Consider the following 18,425-nt stretch of genomic DNA (forward strand, 5'->3'; position numbering starts at 1 on the left):
TTAATGAAACAGTGACTCAGCAGAACATTCTCACACAGTAAAATCCAACTTTATTTATAACTTAACATTGACTACACATTTACAGGTTCACCTCAACAAAGAGAGAAAATTACCATTCTGATTAAAATAAATCAACATTCCACTGTTTTCATGGGAGTGATAGAAACAGGCTCTCTCAGGCAGGGAGACATAAAGAAACACCTTAAACAAAGACACTTGAGGCTAAACATTCATCTGAGAGGAGTGGAATTGGAGTGGATGTGTTGCGGTTGTGTTGTGTTGCGGTTGTGTTGTGATTGCGTTGTGGTTCCTCTTCAGCTGAAGGAGTAGCTCTCATCATCGTACTCCTCCTCCTCCTCCTCCAGGAGTCCGTACTTAAACTTGCGGTACACTGTGCCGTCCTGCCCCATGTACACAATGTCATCATCATCATCCTCTTCCTCATCCCCCTCTTCATCCACGATGCGGTCGCTGTAGTCTCCCAGGGTGCTGTGGCCGTGGGCGGGGTTTATCCCGGTATCCAGCTTCTCGTATCCGCCAGCCTTGGTCTTGGGGGCGTGGCCTGCGGCCTTGGAACGCCGGTGGAGGAGGAGGAAGACGAGGGCGCCCAGCGCCAGTGCCAGAACCACACATGTGGTGACGAAGAGCGACAGGCCATGGCCCACCTCCTCCGCATCCCGGAACACAAAGTTCACCCCCATGATGCACTTCTCTGTGGGTTAAAGGTCAGAGGTCAGAGAGGAGGTCAGAATGTCTGTGTGTGTGTGTCAGAGAGAGTGTGTGTGCGTCTGTGTGCATGCGTGTGGGTGTGTGTGTGCGTGCGTGTTGCGGAGGCGTACGGTGTGAGGCATGGCAGTCGCAGCACTCCCGGGGGAGGGGCCTGTGGTCGTGGCGTGTGCGGTCACCGCAGCAGGAGAGGCAGCGTCCGTCGTCAGAAAGGAGCTGCAGGGCGGGGCAGACGGTGCAGCTTCGCCCCCCGGGACCCCTGCAGTCCAGACACGACCCGTCACATGCTGCACACTCTGGGTCGGACCTGGAACCAGAGGCCTGCACACACACACACACACACACACAGGCATAAGTACACACACAGGCACACACATAGGCATAAATACACATGCACGCACGCATGCGCACACACACACACAGGCATATGTACACACACACACACACACACACACACACACACACACACAGGCCGGAGAAGTCTCATTTACCTCGGAGGTAGCATAGAATCCCAGCATGCACTGGGACTCGCATATCCCCGCCATAAACTTGTAGCCAGCGTAGCAGGACTTACAGAAGAGAGCGCCCTCGCCTGGCCAGAGAGTGAACAACACAGAACACACCTATCACAGACTCTCATCCACACAACAGTAGACTGCTCCTAGCAGTGCAACGACTTCAACCTGGCCTTAGTGGGAGTGAATTTACAGAGTAAAGTTATTATTTGTTTTCGTCAAATCACACGGCTGCAAGGCGTAGCTCCGAATCAGAAATGTGTGGTGTGGAAGCCCTGGGGGAGGGGAGCGGAGGGGAGGGGCTGTGGGAGATGATTGATGTGAAGCCAAAAAGCTGTCTGTTTTCGACAGTCTTTCTATTGGCTTAATGAAGGTTTGAGGTGTTGACTTTTCGGGACCATTTCGATGGAAGTAGAGGATGACAAAAGGGAGGGGTGTGTCTTAACTGTACAGATTTTGTGTGTGTGTGTGTGTGTGTGTACCTGTGCAGGTGAGGCAGGTGGGGTGGCAGCGTTGGCAGGTGTGTGTGTGTGTGTCGGGGTAGTGAGTGCTGGGGCAGGTCTGGAGGCAGCGGGCCGACTCCGCCAGGTACAGGTACCTCTCCCGACAGGTGACGCAGGCCCCGCCCCCCTCGCCCACACACCCGCCGCATGACGGGTCGCAGCGCTCACACGCCCCCGTGGTCAGGTTGCCATAGTGACTAACGTAGAGAGAGAGAGAGAGGGAGAGAGAGAGAGAGAGAGGCTCATCACACATGTTATTATTATTGTAACTCAATCACTGACACCTTGATGTGTGTGTAGGGGTGTGTGTGTGTGTGTGTGTGTGTGTGTGTGTGATGGAGAGTCCTACCCGTCACCACAGGTCTCTATGCAGGCCTTGCCCTGTCTGAAGAGGCCAGGCTTACAGACCTCACACTCCACGCTGTGACGTCCTCGACAGGACACACAGCTGACGTGACACCGCTCACACAAACCCTCCTTGTCGCCGTAGTAACCCACCGGACACGCCTCCACACATGTCTGGTCTGGGGGGGGGGAGTGAGAGAATGATGAAGAGAGAGACACTTTTAGAACACTTTTTTCTAAGAGTGTATCCTTTGATTTATCATCCAGTCTGAAGCAGTATACAAACACACACACACATCACACAAATATACACACACACATATGCATAAAGACACACACACACACACACACACACACACACACACACACTCATTCACACACACACACGCGCACACACACACACACACGCACACACACACACACACACACACAGTGACTCACTGTGGAGGAGGCGCTGTCGGGGACAGCTGAGGCAGTGGTTCCTGCGGGGTCCGGAGCAGCGATGGCAGGCTGGGTGGCAGGGCTGGCAGCCCCCCTGGTCCCCGTAGGAGGTCAGGGGACACCGGCTGTAGAACACACAGTGGCCGGTGGCGTCCCTCCGCATGTTGTCACCACAGGACAGACAGGACGAAGGCTCTGGGCCCGAGCACGTCACACACGACCTGTCACAGTCTGGGACACACACACACACACGACCTGTCACAGTCTGGGACACACACACACGACCTGTCACAGTCTGACATACACACACACACACACACATGACCTGTCACAGTTTGGGACACACACACACACAGTCTGGGACACACACACACACACACACACACACACATGACCTGTCACAGTCTGCGACATACACACACACACACACGACCTGTCACAGTCTGGGACACACACACAAACAAACACACACACACGACCTGTCACAGTCTGGGACACACACACGACTTGTCACGGTCTGGGACACACACACACACGACCTGTCACAGTCTGGGACACAGACACACACACACACACACACACACACACACACACACACACACACGTCCTGTCACAGTCTGGGACACACACACACACACACACACACGACCTGTCACAGTCTGGGACACACACACACACACACACACACACACACACACGACCTGTCACAGTCTGGGACACACACACACACACACACACACACACGACCTGTCACAGTCTGGGACACACACACGCCAGTTAGACACAGTGTGTATGTGTATATGTGTGTGTATATGTGTGTGTGTGTGTGTGTGTGTGTGTGTGTGTGTGTGTGTGTGTGTGCCCACCCCTGCACTCTGCGGTGGCCGGGGCGTGGTAGGTGTCGGAGGGGCAGACGCGGAGACACTCCCCGTTGTAGCGCACGGCGTCGGCATGGCGACACACGTCACAGTCATCGGCATCCGGGCCGCCACATGACGCACAGTCGGCGTGGCAACGCGCACACTCCTTCTCGGTGGGGTAGAAGCCGGTCGGACAGTCGTCCACACACACATCCTCATGGAGGAAGTAGAACTGGTCACACTCTGAGGGGGAGAGAGGGGGAAAGGGGGGGGGGGAGAGGGGGAGGGAGGGAGGGAGGATGGAGGGAGGGAGAGATAAGGTTGAACTCCTTGTAACCATCTCCTGCTTCATGAGATGCATGTCTGTTCGTACACACCAGGGGAGGCTGGTGGGAGGACATGTTTGATAAGCGTTCCTCACTCCGTTCCGTGGCCTGTCCTCCCATTTCTACCTCCACCAGCCTCCCCTCCACCAGCCTCTGTCCCTACCTATGCAGAGGCCGTCCTGGCTGCAGAGGTTGCAGTCTGGGGGGCAGCGGACGCAGCGTCCCTCCCTGGGGTAGTGTCTGTCGGGACAGCGCCCCCAACAGGTGTGGTCCAGCAGCAGGTACTGGTCCTCACAGCCCAGGCAGTGGGTGGCGTTACCCAGGCAGGAGGCACATTCTGGGGCACAGGGCTGGCACTCACCCCCCTGGGGGTACCCTCTGGAGAAGAGGAGGGGAGAGGGAGTTTCGTCAGGCCTGAGTGACGGAGGGAGGGAGGGGTGTGTGTGTGTGTGTGTGTGCGTGTGTGTGTGTCTGTGTGTCTGTGTGTCTGTGTGTGTGTGTTCTGACCTCAGACACTCGGACACACACTGGCCCCCGTCCAGGTAAAGGTGTGTGTGTTCGGCCTGACAGCGCTGGCACTGGCTGGGCCCCTGGCAGAGAACACACCCGGGCAGACAGTCCTCACAGCGACCCGTCGACCCGTTAGAGAAGGTACCCGCTGGGCACCGCAATACACACTCCTGGCGGGAGGTCAGGAACCGCCCTACACACACACGCATGTGTAGGAGCAACACACACATTAACGACATACATGTAGTCAAACACACACACAGGTAAAGAACACATGAGTCCAGCCAGGTGACAGAACAGCCCCGCCCTCTGATGTCTCACCTGGGTCACAGCTGTTGCACTCCTCCTTCCCCGGCCCGGAGCACGACCTGCACCAGGAGTGGCACTGCACACACTCCCCCTCATCTGGGGACAGGACACAGGTTAAACTAGACCACACAGCACACAGGTTAAACTAGACCACACAGGACACAGGTTAAACTAGACCACCAAGTCCAGGTGAGAGAGGAGGGAGAAATACAGATACATGGGGAGCAGCAAGATGTGTTTATTCGCGTTCATAAGTTACAACTTCAAAGATTTACAATGTCAAAGTATATAGAATTTACTGGGGGGTTTCTCAGCCACAAATGAAGAGGTTCTTAAACATGGTCCTGGAGGACTAGGACTAGGCTTAACCTGGGTCCGCAAAACGAGCCTAAGTAGTGTCACTGAAGTAATGCGATAAGTATTGAGGTAGATGAGATGATCTCTTACTGGTCACAAAGTGTTTGTCGTCGCAGGCGGGCGGGTGGTGGGTGTCCACACACGCCCCGTCCGTCAGGGTGTAGTCGTCCTCACAGGAGTCACAGTCATCGTGGTTCGGACCCCCGCAGGCACGGCAGTCACGGTGGCACGGCTCACAGTCCTGGTTCTCCTCGTCCACATAGAAGCCCTCCTTACACTGCTCCACACACTCACCGTCTGCACACACACGCACACGCACACGCACACGCACACACACACACACACACAGGTGTGTATGTGAGACAGGTATGAGGTGAGGCAGGTGTGTGTGAGACAGGTATGACATGTGACAGGTGTGTGTGTGTGACAGGTGTGTGTAAGACAAGGATGACGTGTGACAGGTGTGTGTGTGTGACAGGTGTGTGTGAGACAGGTGTGTGTGTGTGAGACAGGTGTGTGTATGAGACAGGTGTATGTGTGAGACAGGTGTGTGTTTGAGACAGGTGTGTATGAGACAAGTACCTGAGTCGTAGAAGCCGGTCTCACACCAGTAGCACTGGGTCTGGTCACAGATGTCACAGTGGGTGTCGTCACACCTGTGACAGGTCATAGTGGCGTTCACACTGTAGGTCCGGTCTGGACACGTCTGGTAGCAATCAGGGCCCAACCTAGAGAGAGAGAGAGAGAGAGAGAGAGAGAGAGAGAGAGAGTGAGAGTGTGTGTGTGTGTGTGTGTGTGTGTGTGTGTGTGTGTGTGTGTGTGTGTGTGTGTGTGTGTGTGATGTACGTTTCATTAGAATAGGAACCATTATCTCTGTCAGAAGTGTGAAGGAGTAGGCAGGTCATGTGACTCACTGGTAGTATCCTGCTGCACAGCTGATGCACTGTCTGGGATTCTCTGTTGGAGGGGAAACAAAACCATGTTATTCATTCTGTCTCTCGCTCTCTCAATGAGACCAACCTGAATAAATAAAGGCTCAAAAAAGTATATTCAAAGTCAATTTTAGTTCAATGTATTATCCTCTTGTAGCCTCGACAGTACTGCTTCTCTCCATTGAAACACAAGCAGTTCTGAATCCGGCCAGCAGGTGGCAGCATAACACTACTTCACGCCGCCGGCTCTCGTCCATTTGAACACAGCAACGTCCCGCCTGACAAAAAACAACCAAAACAACCCTCTCCAGGGACCAAACACGAGTTGGCTGAGTTCAACCAACCACCTATGGTGTTATATAATCGTAACTTTATAGGACTTGTATAAACTTCACATCAGCATATTAACATCAGCTCAGTTCACAGTTAGCATGAATCAGGACCAGACACACCACAGACCAAGTGGTTCAGCATCATTGCATTGACTAGACATCTTCTCCTGTGTGTTTAACCCTTGATGATGATCAGATGTGTGTGTGTGTGTGTGTGTGTGTGTGTGTGTGTGTGTGTGAGACCATAATCAAAAGTGTTATGATGACTTAACCCATCAGTCATGTGACCCAGCCAGCCGTGTTACCACAGTTACACCTCCTGTCATCCCGTCAGTCTGAATGTCGAGGAACGACAGAACAATAAAAGCTCTTTATTCATCTGAGACTCAGGAGCATTCCTCCCCTCCTCCCCCCTCCCCTCCTCCTCCCCTCCCCTCCCCTCTTTCCCTCCCCTCCTCCTCTCCTCCCCTCCTCTCCTCCCCTTCCTCCTCACCCCCCCCCCCGGCCACAGCTACAGTGGGGCAAGCCTCTACCTGCGAGAGCAATTACTCACAGAGAGGGAAGAAGGAGGGAGGGAGAGAGTGAGGGAGGGAGGGAGGGTGTGGTAGGAGGTTTAGAAATCGAGGGAGTGGGGAGCAGGAAACCATGCCTCTAGGCTCTGTCTGCCTCACATACATATTAATGCAGCATGCCAAGAGGAAAACTTCCACAGACTTTAGATTCACACACACACACACACACACACACTTAAACATACACACACACACATACACACACTCACACTTAAACATACACACATACACACATAAACATACAAACACACACACACAAACTTAAACATACACATACCCCCACACACACACACCCACACACACATGCACTTAAACATACACACACACGCACACACACACACACACACACACACTTAAACATACACACACACACACACACACACTTAAACACACACACACAGCTGACAACTGAGGACAGCTGACAGCAGGTTAACACAGGCGCTACTTCCCCCTACAGCCTGGAGGACAGCTGACAGCATCTGGAGAGTTTAACAAACACGTAGGCAACCGTGGACGGAGGGAGGGTGGAGGGAGGGAGGGAGGGAGGGTGGAGGGAGGGAGGGAGGGTGGGAGGGTGGAGGGTGGAGGGAGGGAGGAGGAGGGAGGGAGAGTGGAGGGAGGGAGGGAGGGTGGAGGGAGGGTGGGAGGAGGGAGGGTGGAGGGAGGGAGGAAGGGTGGAGGGAGGAGGGAGGGTGGAGGGAGGGAGGAAGGGTGGAGGGAGGAGGGAGGGTGGAGGGAGGGAGGGTGGGTAGAGGTAGGGAGGGAGGGTGGAGGGAGGGAGGGAGGGTGGAGGGAGGTTGGAGGGAGGGAGGGAGGAGGGAGGGTGGAGGGAGGGAGGAAGGGTGGAGGGAGGAGGGCGGAAGATAACAGCATGAGAGTGTTGCCTTGAGCACCAAGGGAAGGAGAGAGAGGGAAAGAGAGGGGGGGAGAAAGAGGAAGAGAGAGAGAGGGGGGGGGAAAGAGAGATTTTGAAAGTCAAATCACTCAGTGTGAAGAACAAGAGGAGATGAGAGAGTGTGAAAAGTGGCAGAGGGAGGGAGGAAGGGAGGGAGGGAGGGGTAGATAAGACTGGATGGGTAGGGGGGTGGGGGGAAGGATAGGGGCTCCAGGGTGTTATCAGACACTGGGGGGGCGTGGGGAGTGGGGGGGGGGGCTATAATCTTTGAGCTGTTTCATCACTGCGCTGATTGCTCAATTCATCTCAGCGGTTCACCCGTAGTGTCACGGTACAGAAACAACAGTCTCACGGCTCTCATCTGTCTATCATTTCTGATTCAGAGAATTATGATAACTAACACACACGCACGCACGCACGCCCGCCCGCACGCACGCCCGCACGCACGCACACATACATACACAGAAACACGCGGCGCACACACACAAACACGCATGCACACACATGCACGCACGCACACACACACTTCTTTTAGTGATGATAACGGGATGTGGGGGTGAGGGGGGGTGTTTGGTTGAGGGGGAGGGGGGGTGAAGGACCATAGTCCACCCACATTGAATAACATCTTGCATAAACTATAAAAACTAAAAACCTGTTTCATTCCTTTGTAACTGAGTCATACGACTGTTCCTGATGCTAGGCAGCTGTGGTGTAAGACTCTCACCAAGGACCTCAGATGGTCTAAGATGATCGTAGGATGATGAACTGACCCTATCATGAACCCAGGGGTTGTTCTTTTACTAAATGAATCATACGGTCGTCTTCTGGTCAGAGTTAGGACCATTTCCCAGAATCCTCACTGAGATGATGGATGAGGTTGTTTTGGGCTGAAACCATATAAGGTGTCTGAGACAACCTAATATGGTCAGCGTTCAACACCACAGGAAGCAGGAAGTAGTCTTAGGTAGTAGTCTGTGGTGGTCTGAGCAGGTCTACAGTGGTCTAAACCAGTGGAGGCTGGCGGAGGTAGAAAGGATGATGGACGCATTGCAATGCATGGAACGGAATGAGGAACAGTATCAAACACGTGTGTGGGGAAACACGTGTGTTTGATAGCATTCCTCATTCCGTTCCATGCATTACAATGAGCCTGTCCTCCGATTTCTACCTCCACCAGCCTCCCCTAGTTTAAATGACCTGCCATCAACATACCTGAGGTGGAGAGAAGACACTGAGCAGGTGACAGAGTTGAGAACAGGTCAGGTGGTCAGTCCAGTACTTACTCTGCAGACATCTCTTACAGCCCTCCTCACAGGGAACACAGGCATCATACTCTGGGTCCTCCACCTCACCTGCAGGACAGACAGACAGGCAGACAGACAGACAGACAGACAGACAGACAGACAGACAGACAGACAGACATCATCAACTCCACATTTGGGTGAAATATATCATGTCAAATACTTTAAAATATTCAAGTTGCTCTTTAACGAAGTCAAACATTCAAACCAACACTATCTCCATCACAGACACATTCTCTGAGGTAATACTGAGAGCTAGTGTGGATTGTTGCTTTAATACTTAAGGGTGATATTAAGGGGAGACAGTGGTGTGGGTGTGGCAGGGTTTCCCAGCAGTGAGGGGGGGGAGGGGGGAGGGAGAGGCAGAAGGAGAGAGAGGGAAAGGTGTTAGTTAATGCAAGGTTTCCAGGGAAGGGAACTGTAGAGCTGTAGGGCCCAAGCAGGAGATGAGTTTCAACATGTCTGCCACATAGGATAAGAATTTCCTCTCATCCATCCCCTGCTCTTACTCTCCCCCCTCCCTCTCTCTCTTCCCTCCCTCCCTTTCCCTCTCTCTCTCTTCCCTCCCTCCCTTTCCTCAGACTCTTGCTCTGTGTTCCTTCTGGTGTCTCTAATATTCTCATCTCTCACTCTTCTCTGTCACACTCACTGTAGTCTTTCCTTTGTACAGTAGAGACAGTGCAGTAGAGTGCTGTAGAGTAGAATACAGCAGAGTACAGTAAAGTAGAGTACAGTCGAGTAGAATACAGTACAGTAGAGTAGAGTACAGTAGAGTAGAGTACAGTAGAGTACAGTAAAGTAGAGTACAGTAGAGTAGAGTACAGTAGAATACAGTAGAGTAGAGTACAGTAGAATACAGTAGAGTAGAGTAGAGTAGAGTAGAGTAGACTCAAATGGTTTTTGGAACATCAGGACTGATGAGGACATTCTAAGCGAGATATCTTGACTCTTTTTTAGAGTTTTAATTTTTTTTTGTATATAATAATGAAAACAAGTCCACTGGATTACAGGGTAAAACTCCACTTTGAGCGGAAGCTTTGTGGAGACTGGTCCGTGTGGTCTGAACCGTGTCTGGTTTGAACCGTGTCTGAGCCGTGACTGGGCCGTGTCTCACCTTTGCCACACTCCAGTGGGACACAAGCCCCGTCCCTGGCGTAGTGGGAGGGGCTACAGTGGAGGCAGCGGTTAGCGGTGGTGCACACAGAGCAGTTGATGGGACACGGCTCACACCTCCTCCCCCAGGAGTGGAAGAACCCCTCTGGACACGCGTCACGACACTCCCCCCCGAACAGGTACCTGTCTGTCTGAAACCTGTCTACAGGACAGAGAGAGAGAGGGAGGGAGTTAATGAGACATACAGACAGACAGACATTCAGACAAATCCTACATTCATTCAACAATATCAGTATCATAACAGACATGTAATGGTGTAGATCAGACTAGCGGCCATGAGGAGTCACATGATATACACACCAGACACCACACAACCTTATTGTTTTGTCTCATTGAGTTCCAGGCATTTTAAAATGAAACACATTTCAAACACTGGCTAATTGAGTGTGTGTGTGTGTGTGTGTGTGTGTGTGTGTGTGTGTAGTGTGTAGTGTGTAATGTGTAGTGTGTAGTGTGAGAGTGTGTGTATAGTGTGTGTGTGTGTGTGTGTGTGTGTGTATGTTTAAGTGTGTGTGATTGCACATGTGTGTGTGTGTGTGTGTGTGTGTGTGTGTGTAGTGTGTAGTGTGAGAGTGTGTGTGTGTGTGTGTGTGTGTGTGTGTGTGTATGTTTAAGTGTGTGTGATTGCACATGTGTGTGTGTGTGTGTGTGTGTGTAGTGTGTAATGTGTAGCGTGTAGTGTGAGAGTGTGTGTATAGTGTGTGTGTGTGTGTGTGTGTGTGTGTGTATGTTTCAGTGTGTGTGAGTGCACATGTGTGTGTGTGCACGTGGGATAGGTCTAGTTTGCAGAAAAATCTGGTGTCAATCTGCTCCAGGCGGTTTGGCGTGTGTGTGTCTCTCATCAGGTCCTTTGTGTGAAGTCCCAGTTTCAACACTAGCCTAGCGCCAGCCACAACACTGTGTCTATAGTCTATTTATACAGACATGAGGCTGGCAGGATAAACTGCACCGTCAATAACTCTACCATAACAAAGCCCTCACTACTACGACCCTGAATACCACAGCTCTACTGTAACTAGTGTATGCTGGCCACATAGAGGACAAGAGAAAGGGTTAGAGACGTCATAGGCTGCGTAAGGCTATGTAAGGCTAGTAAGGCTATGTAAGGCTAGTAAGGCTACGTAAGGCTAGTAAGGCTATGTAAGGCTAGTAAGGCTATGTAAGGCTAGTAAGGCTATGTAAGGCTAGTAAGGCTATGTAAGGCTAGTAAGGCTACGTAAGGCGACCTAAGGCTACGTATGACTCCCTAAGGCTACGTATGGCTATAGAAAGCTACGTAAGGCTAGTAAGGCTCCATAAGGCTACCTAAAGCTATGTAAGGCTACGTAAGGAAAACAACGAGACGAAACATAACGGAGAGGGGGAAAGAACAATATAGCAAACTCTGGTAATGTCGGAATGACTTAGTGAGTTATAAGTGCTCAAAACAGACCAATATCAGTAACATTAACAGGAGTGTTATAATGTGTTATAAGTGTTTATATCAGTATCATTAACTGGAGTTTTATAATGTGTTATAAGTGTTTATAACGGGCTGGTACCCTTGTCACAGCTGGTGCAGTTGCCTGGTCCCCCGTCGTCACACTCCAGGCAGGTGTGGTGGCACAGGTGACACTGCCTCTCCCTGGCGTAGTGCCCCCCCTGGCAGCGAATCACACAGCGCCCCTCGTCATAATACCTGGGGGCGGGGGTGTGGGGGCATCAAACAATGGATGATAATGGGTTTCTAGCATGGGAGGCTGGTGGAGGTAGATGCTTTTATCCAAAACAACTTATAATAAGTGCAATAAGACTTACAATAAGTCTCAGTAAGTGAATCAACTATACATCAGTCATAGTAAAAACCTGCCATCGGCAGACACAGGGTTAGGGTTAGGGTTAGGGTTAAACCTCACTCCTAACCCTAGCCCTAGCCCTAACCCTAACCTAAACCTCACTCCTAAACCTAGCCCTAGCCCTAACCCTAACCTTACTCCTAACCCTAACCTAAATCTCATTCCTAATCCTAACCTAACACAGAATTCTAGTAAATTTTAATTGACTTAATCATCCATTTTGAGGACATTGTCACTTTGTGGTGTGGTCGTCCAGCCCTGCGGGGCGCGGTCCCCGGACCAGCCTCACCTGGTGATGGAGCAGCTGGAGCAGTCCTCGCTCTCCGGACCTGTACACTGGTGGCAGGTGGCATCACAGAGGTGACACTTCTGGTTCCTGCTCAGGTACTCACCTGGGGGCACGTGAGAGAGGGGACGGACAAAGCACAACATCAGGGGAGGCCGGCGGAGGCCTCGGGAAGCTGGTGGAGGCCAGGGGAGGCCGGCGGAGGTAGATATCGGAAGACTGGCTCATTGTAATGCATGGAATGGAATAAGGAATGGTATCAAACGAGCCCATCCTCTGATTTCTACCTCCGCTAGCCTATATTGGTGGGAAGTAGCCTATATAACCTTGATTGATGATCTGCACACTGCTATACAACAATATGAAAACAATTTGTAAAGATTTTAAACCCATTCACTTTATAGATTATGGGCTGAATGGGCCTAATATGAATTCAAGTTATCTATTTATTTAACCATTACTTATCCAGGTTATCATATGACATGGAAGTGTGTGTGTGTGTGTGTGTGTTTTGCATGCGTCTGCGTGTTTGATTCCATTCCATGCATTACAATGAGCCTGTCCTCCGATGTCCACCAGCCTCCCCTGGCCTCCATCAGCCTCCCCTGGCAGGTCTACACATGCTGGATTGGTGTGAATCACTTAAAAGAAGAATTTAAATAATAATAATAATAATAATAATAAAGAAGTTCAAGAAGAAACTTTGTGGGCGTACATGTACATGACCCTGTCTCGAACCTAGGAGTCACACACTCCTCTGTTTGAATAATACTCTGAACTGATTTCTTCCTTCCTTCCTGGTGGCCAAGGTTTGCACTCCATACTTGGCAGTTGCTGGAATTGAATAATAAACATTGTTGTTGTCATCCCCCCCGCCACTCCTACAATCCCCCCCCCCTACAAAACACCTTGCCTCCACCCCACCCTCCATCCCCCCAGTCAGTCAGTATGTTGTAGGACGTGACTGACAGAGGCTCAGAGCTGTGGAATGAGGGGGTGGGGGGTGACAGAGCCCTCCAAGGCTGTGGAGCCCAGCTCTGTCTGTGGGTCCTCTGGCTTTCTGTGAAAAGCCGAATTGTTTCCCTCAAAACAAAAGCATTTCTTTGTGCCCCATCACAACAGGCAGAAGCTCCCATTCAGCCAAGCTCTGGGCTGCGGCCATTCAAACAGCCCCCCCCCCCCTACACACACACACCACACACACTGCAGAGGGAGGGGGCGACACAGGGACACACACACACACACACACACACACACAACTAAACTCAACAAAACACACTGACACTTTGGCACATAGCAGCAGCAGAGGAATGGAGGGAGGAAGAAAGAGGAGAAAGAGGTTGTCAGTGGAGGGGAGTGATTGGGTTGGCTGACCTTCTGACAACAGCACAGCGGCCTCTGACAGTGGAGAGAGCTGTCTGGTGATGCTGCGTTATCAGAGGCTGCTGCTGCATCCAGCAGAGGCTAGTGGAGGTAGAAATGGAGGACGGGATCATTGTAATGCATTCCACTCCTAATGAGCCCCGTCCTCCAATTTCTACCTCCACCAGCCTCCCCTGATTAGTTTGTTTATCATTGAAAGGTTGAAATATTTTGACGAAAGTCAGTCTCTCTTTGTTTCTCTTCAGACCTCCTCTCTGACCTCAGACCTCTAACCTCTAACACTTCCCTGTGTGGTGCCGTTCCATGCATTACAATTAGCCTGTCCTTCGATTCCTACCTCCACCAGCCGCATCCTAATTCTCCACTTTTTTCCTTTAGTGAGCACTTCCCCACATAGATCTGTAAAAAATAAAGTGTAGGATTGGAGTCCAGCATATGGCATCTCATATCTCTTATCTCTGACCATATCTCTCATCTGTGACCATATCTCTCATCTCTAACCATATCTCTCGTCTCTGACCATATCTGTTATCTCTGACCATCTCTTATCTTTGACCATATCTCTAATCTCTGATGTCTGACCATATCTCTTATCTCTCATTTCTGACCATATCTCTTATGTCTGACCTTATGTCTCATCTCTGACCATATCTCTCAACTCTGACCATATCTCTCATCTCTGACCATATCTCTTACATCAGTCAATGTTCATTCCATCCGTGGGGGACTACGCATGCCCATATTTCAGGAATTTACTGGACCTAGAATGATTATGCTTCCTGACCATGTGACCTGTCCAATAACACATCATAATGTAACTGAATGAATAAATCAAAGCCCTTTGGCTGACAGTTGATATGGGGAAATACTTGTGACCTGTCCCATTCTACAACCTCCGCCCTTCTCCCTCTCTGAACCTCACTACCTACTTACCCTGCCTCCAGGGGAGGCTGGTGGAGGTAGAAATCGGAGGACAGGCTCATTGTAATCCATGGAACGGAATAAGGAATGGTATCAAATCCATACATTACAAAGAGCCTGTTAAATATCATTCCTAATTCCATGCCATGCACCAGCCTCACTCACATCAGAGGATGTGGCAGGTCAGGGGTTGTTCCTTTCCTTGTGTGACTTTTGCTAGAGAGGTGAAGGAAAGGTTACAAGGAAAGGAAGGATGATAGACAATGTGAATGCAGCCAGGGTGTCTACCTCTGGAAGGAGTGGGTTTAGGGAGGAAACAGAGGAGGCTGGTGGAGGTAGAGGACAGACTCATCGTAATGCATGGGATGGAATAAGGAATGGTATCAAATGTGTCCAGCTCTGATAAGACTACTTATTAAGCTATACCCTGGAACTTGGGGGGCTTTACACAGACCCCAACCATACTGGGCTTTACACACTACAGGGCCGACCAAAACCCTACTGGACTTTACACAATACAGGGTCGACCACAACCATACTGGGCTTTACACACTACAGGGTCGACCCCAACCATACTGGGCTTTACACACTACAGGGTCGACCAAAACCCTACTGGGCTTTACACACTACAGGGTCGACCCCAACCATATTGGGCTGGCTTTTCATTTCACATTGCCCTTTTCAACACTCTTACAGGATGCATATGTAACCTAGTTGAGATGGTAAACTCACTCCTCAGGGTCAAACACCAACATACAGCCTTGTCAAATCAAATAAAACAAAAAAGCAAAAACAGATTAAACATTTTAATATGAACATTAACAGTAAAAAATAAACCTTCCCAGGCTAGGCACTAAGCTGTATCATTAATATACATTGACATTGGTATAACACTGGTATACAAGAAAACATGTTTGGGGGGTGGGGGGGGGGGGGGGGGGGGTCGTCTACTCCCGACACCATCTAAGTATTTTCAAGTAATCTTAAACAATGACCAAGAATAAGTGTGTTAACCAAAGGGATCATTCAATCTTTATTTCAATTAATCCAAAATCAACAGTACAACAAATCTAATAGTGGAACAGCTTGTCCAGACATGACCCACAAACAGAACCCAACTCTCCAGACCAAAGTTCTCTATTGGACCACAGAGCTGCCTTCGCCTCATTGTTCCGTCAGGACTGGCTTCAGACACAAAGCATCGGGGTGCGTCTCAATCGTCTAGAGTGGTGTCCTCACTTTTGTCGGCACTGATCTGAGTGGAATGGACTGAGGAATGTTTTAAACCAACGTTTGATACCGTTCCTCATTCCATTCCATGCTTTACATTGAGCCCGTCCTCCGATTTCTACCTCCACCAACCTCCTTTGCCAACCGGGAAGTACCTTTCTCTCATCCGGTGATTCAGTTAATCAGTGCCAGAAGGGAATGTGTCGCGTCCTTAACAAAACAGAAAGGATGCGAGGAGAGAGAGAGAGGCAGGAAGGAAGGAAGGAGGAGACTCTAGATGATTGGGATGCACCCCGGGACTGGCCCAGTCTGCCTGTGAAGGAGGCGGAGAATACAGCCACGTTCCTGTCTCTGATTGGCTGTCTCTCTCTGAGGAACACATTCGGGCTGTCGTTTTGTGAGCGTGTCTTGGATGCGTAGCATTGGTCAAGATCGTACCGAATTAAAGTTGAGTCGACCAACCCCGATCTATCTAGCGTACCTATGTTGTTCATTGGCCTATGTTGTTCATTGTACTGGATCAGTACAGCTTTGTGCCAATGACATCACTGTGCAACGGTGTGGAATAATGATGCGTTCATGTGATCCTCTGAAACTTGTAACTTCCAAGATATTCACATGTTATTTTGCTTAGAGATTCCTATTGGTTGATTCTGATACTCTCTGAGTGGACACTCGGGTATCATCTTCGCAAAAACAAGTTTCCAAAAAAACAAGTTTCAGAGTTTCCAAATTCTGAGCACACATGAACGCACCATGACGCCCTGATAGTGCAGCTGTGAGAGTGCTGTGGCCCTGTGTGTACCTGGAGAACCACTCATCAAACCTGTGGAATGAACCCTGTCTGAACCACAGTGACTAAATAAAGGATACTTGACCTCCTCTCTCTCTCTCTCTCTCTCTCTCACACACACACACACACACACACACACACACACACACACGATGGAGAGCTGAGAGGTCAAGGTTGTTAAAAGTGTAAAAGAAGGACCTGAAACTGAGGTGATGGAGTTAGAGACAGAGAACAGGCAGTGAGGATTCCCTGTGTGAATTAATGACTGGCTGTGACATCATTTTTGCATCTGTAATTTCAAGTGTGTGTGGAGTGTGTGTGTGTGTGTGTGTGTGTGTGTGTGTGTGTGTGAGAGAGAGAGATTATAGTGTGGCGTGTGTGTCTGTGTGTGCGTGATTCTGGTGTGTGTGTGAGATTCTGGTGTGTGGTGTGTGTGATTCTGGTGTGTGGTGTGTGTGTGTGTGATTCTGGTGTGTGTGTGTGATTCTGGTGTGTGTGTGTGTGTATGTGTGTATGATACTGGTGTGTGTGTGTGTGTGTGATTCTGGTGTGTGGTGTGTGTGTGTCTCTTCACTTTGCAGATAGCAAAACGCAGCCCAGACAGTTTTCACATTATTGAGTGAGCTTTTTGACGTTTATTTACAAACACACAGCCGGGAGTGTCGTAGGTCGCCAGCGGGCCTGAGCATGGTTGCCCCTGGCGACCAAGAGGAGGACATACACACACACACACACAGATTCACAGGTGAGTCTCTCCCCTCAGCTTAACAACCTACACTGGCAAAAAGGTACAATTATTTTGGCATCGATGCTTTGGTCACAAAATACCGACACATGATTTGTTTTTCTCGTTTTGTTTGTTTGTTTGTTTTAAGTCCCAGTCGTTACCATGACCACGTGTCCCAGTCGTTACCATGACCACGTGTCCCAGTCGTTACCATGACCACGTGTCCCAGTACAGAAAAAAAAAAGGTAGGTGTGTTGTCACTCTGTCATCAGTCCTTTAACGAGGCGCAGATTCTCTTATAAATTATGTGAGTATGAGTGAGTGGGCGTGCTGGGGTAAGAGGGGGTGGCGCCGGCCCCCCCACCCCCGCCCCCCCCCCCCAACCAACCACCCCTCAGCTCACCCCTTTAACGAGCACGTTCTACAGCACAGCTGCTGCAGCACCTTCCTCTGACAGAGATTGTTCTTTTTTACGAGCACGCAGAAACTGCCTTCCGCCCAAGATTCTTCATTTGCTTTCCACAGACCAGGAAGAAAAGAGAAAAGGGGGGAAGGAGAAAAAAAAAAAAAAAAAAAAAGAAAAAACACACACACATAGCCGCGGGATTGGTCAGGAGAGGCAGGCAGAGCCACGTGATTGGTCAGTAGAAGGGTCAGGTGACAGGAAAGAGTTTTGTTTTGATCCAATCAGATGTGGTGTTCATCGGGGAGGAGGGACAGATTGTCGTCCGGCAGCAGTGATTGGTCCAGGTTGGAGAGGGAAACAGAAATTTGGGGGGAAAAAAGAGAGAGAGAGAGAGAGAGAGAGAACACACGTCAAAACAATTAGAAAGAGAACAACATTTCATTTTTCAATCAAAATTGTAAAAGTGGATCACCAATCAGAAACCAGGAGAGAGGATTGGGTTGACCAATCAAGGTGCCAGGTAAGGCTTTGAATAAAGTGTCAGTATTACATTGGCCAATCAACCCTTTTCTCTTGGTTTGAGTGGGTGGGAGGGGCTTTGAGCATGATCAGATGAGATCATCATGAGAAAGGTCAGGAGGAGGGGGGTCTTCATCATAGCTCACAGACAGACAGGATCTCTGGGTCTCTGTGGTGAAAAGGTCAGCCAGTAGTCACATAACCAGAGAGAGTGACTGTGGTAGAGGT

The 18,425-nt window shown here is 50.2% G+C and overlaps 2 protein-coding genes across 4 annotated transcripts in view; both read right to left on the reverse strand.

Annotated features, from left to right (window-relative positions):
• Positions 1-76: 76 nt before the first annotated feature.
• On the reverse strand, positions 77-12,285 carry LOC310807046 (proprotein convertase subtilisin/kexin type 5-like; the record flags this gene model as incomplete). The annotated part of the gene is made up of 16 exons (XM_083673324.1): positions 77-712; positions 840-1,047; positions 1,218-1,349; positions 1,818-1,941; positions 2,094-2,268; positions 2,531-2,761; positions 3,397-3,633; positions 3,880-4,094; positions 4,224-4,419; positions 4,548-4,631; positions 4,983-5,189; positions 5,475-5,548; positions 5,807-5,849; positions 10,039-10,235; positions 11,629-11,775; positions 12,161-12,285. 16 exons carry the CDS (start codon positions 12,283-12,285, stop codon positions 315-317), a joined length of 2,793 nt encoding a protein of 930 aa, XP_083529450.1. The 3' UTR covers positions 77-314.
• pcsk5b (proprotein convertase subtilisin/kexin type 5b) overlaps positions 12,255-18,425 on the reverse strand; it is a 28,137-nt gene continuing 21,966 nt past the window's right edge. The window contains exons 21-22 of one of the 3 annotated variants that reach the window (XM_083673579.1): positions 17,676-17,787; positions 12,255-12,324 (exon numbers count right to left, since the gene is read on the reverse strand). In XM_083673579.1, the coding sequence (XP_083529705.1) occupies positions 12,321-12,324; positions 17,676-17,787 (116 nt within the window). In that variant the 3' untranslated portion in view covers positions 12,255-12,320. Of the gene's footprint in view, positions 12,325-15,341; positions 17,788-18,425 lie in introns of those variants that run through there. The other 2 variants (XM_083673580.1, XM_083673578.1) reach the window with 2 other exon arrangements.

The sequence above is a fragment of the Argentina silus genome (assembly GCF_951799395.1).
Source record: "Argentina silus genome assembly, chromosome: 7".
Lineage (NCBI taxonomy): Eukaryota > Metazoa > Chordata > Actinopteri > Argentiniformes > Argentinidae > Argentina > Argentina silus.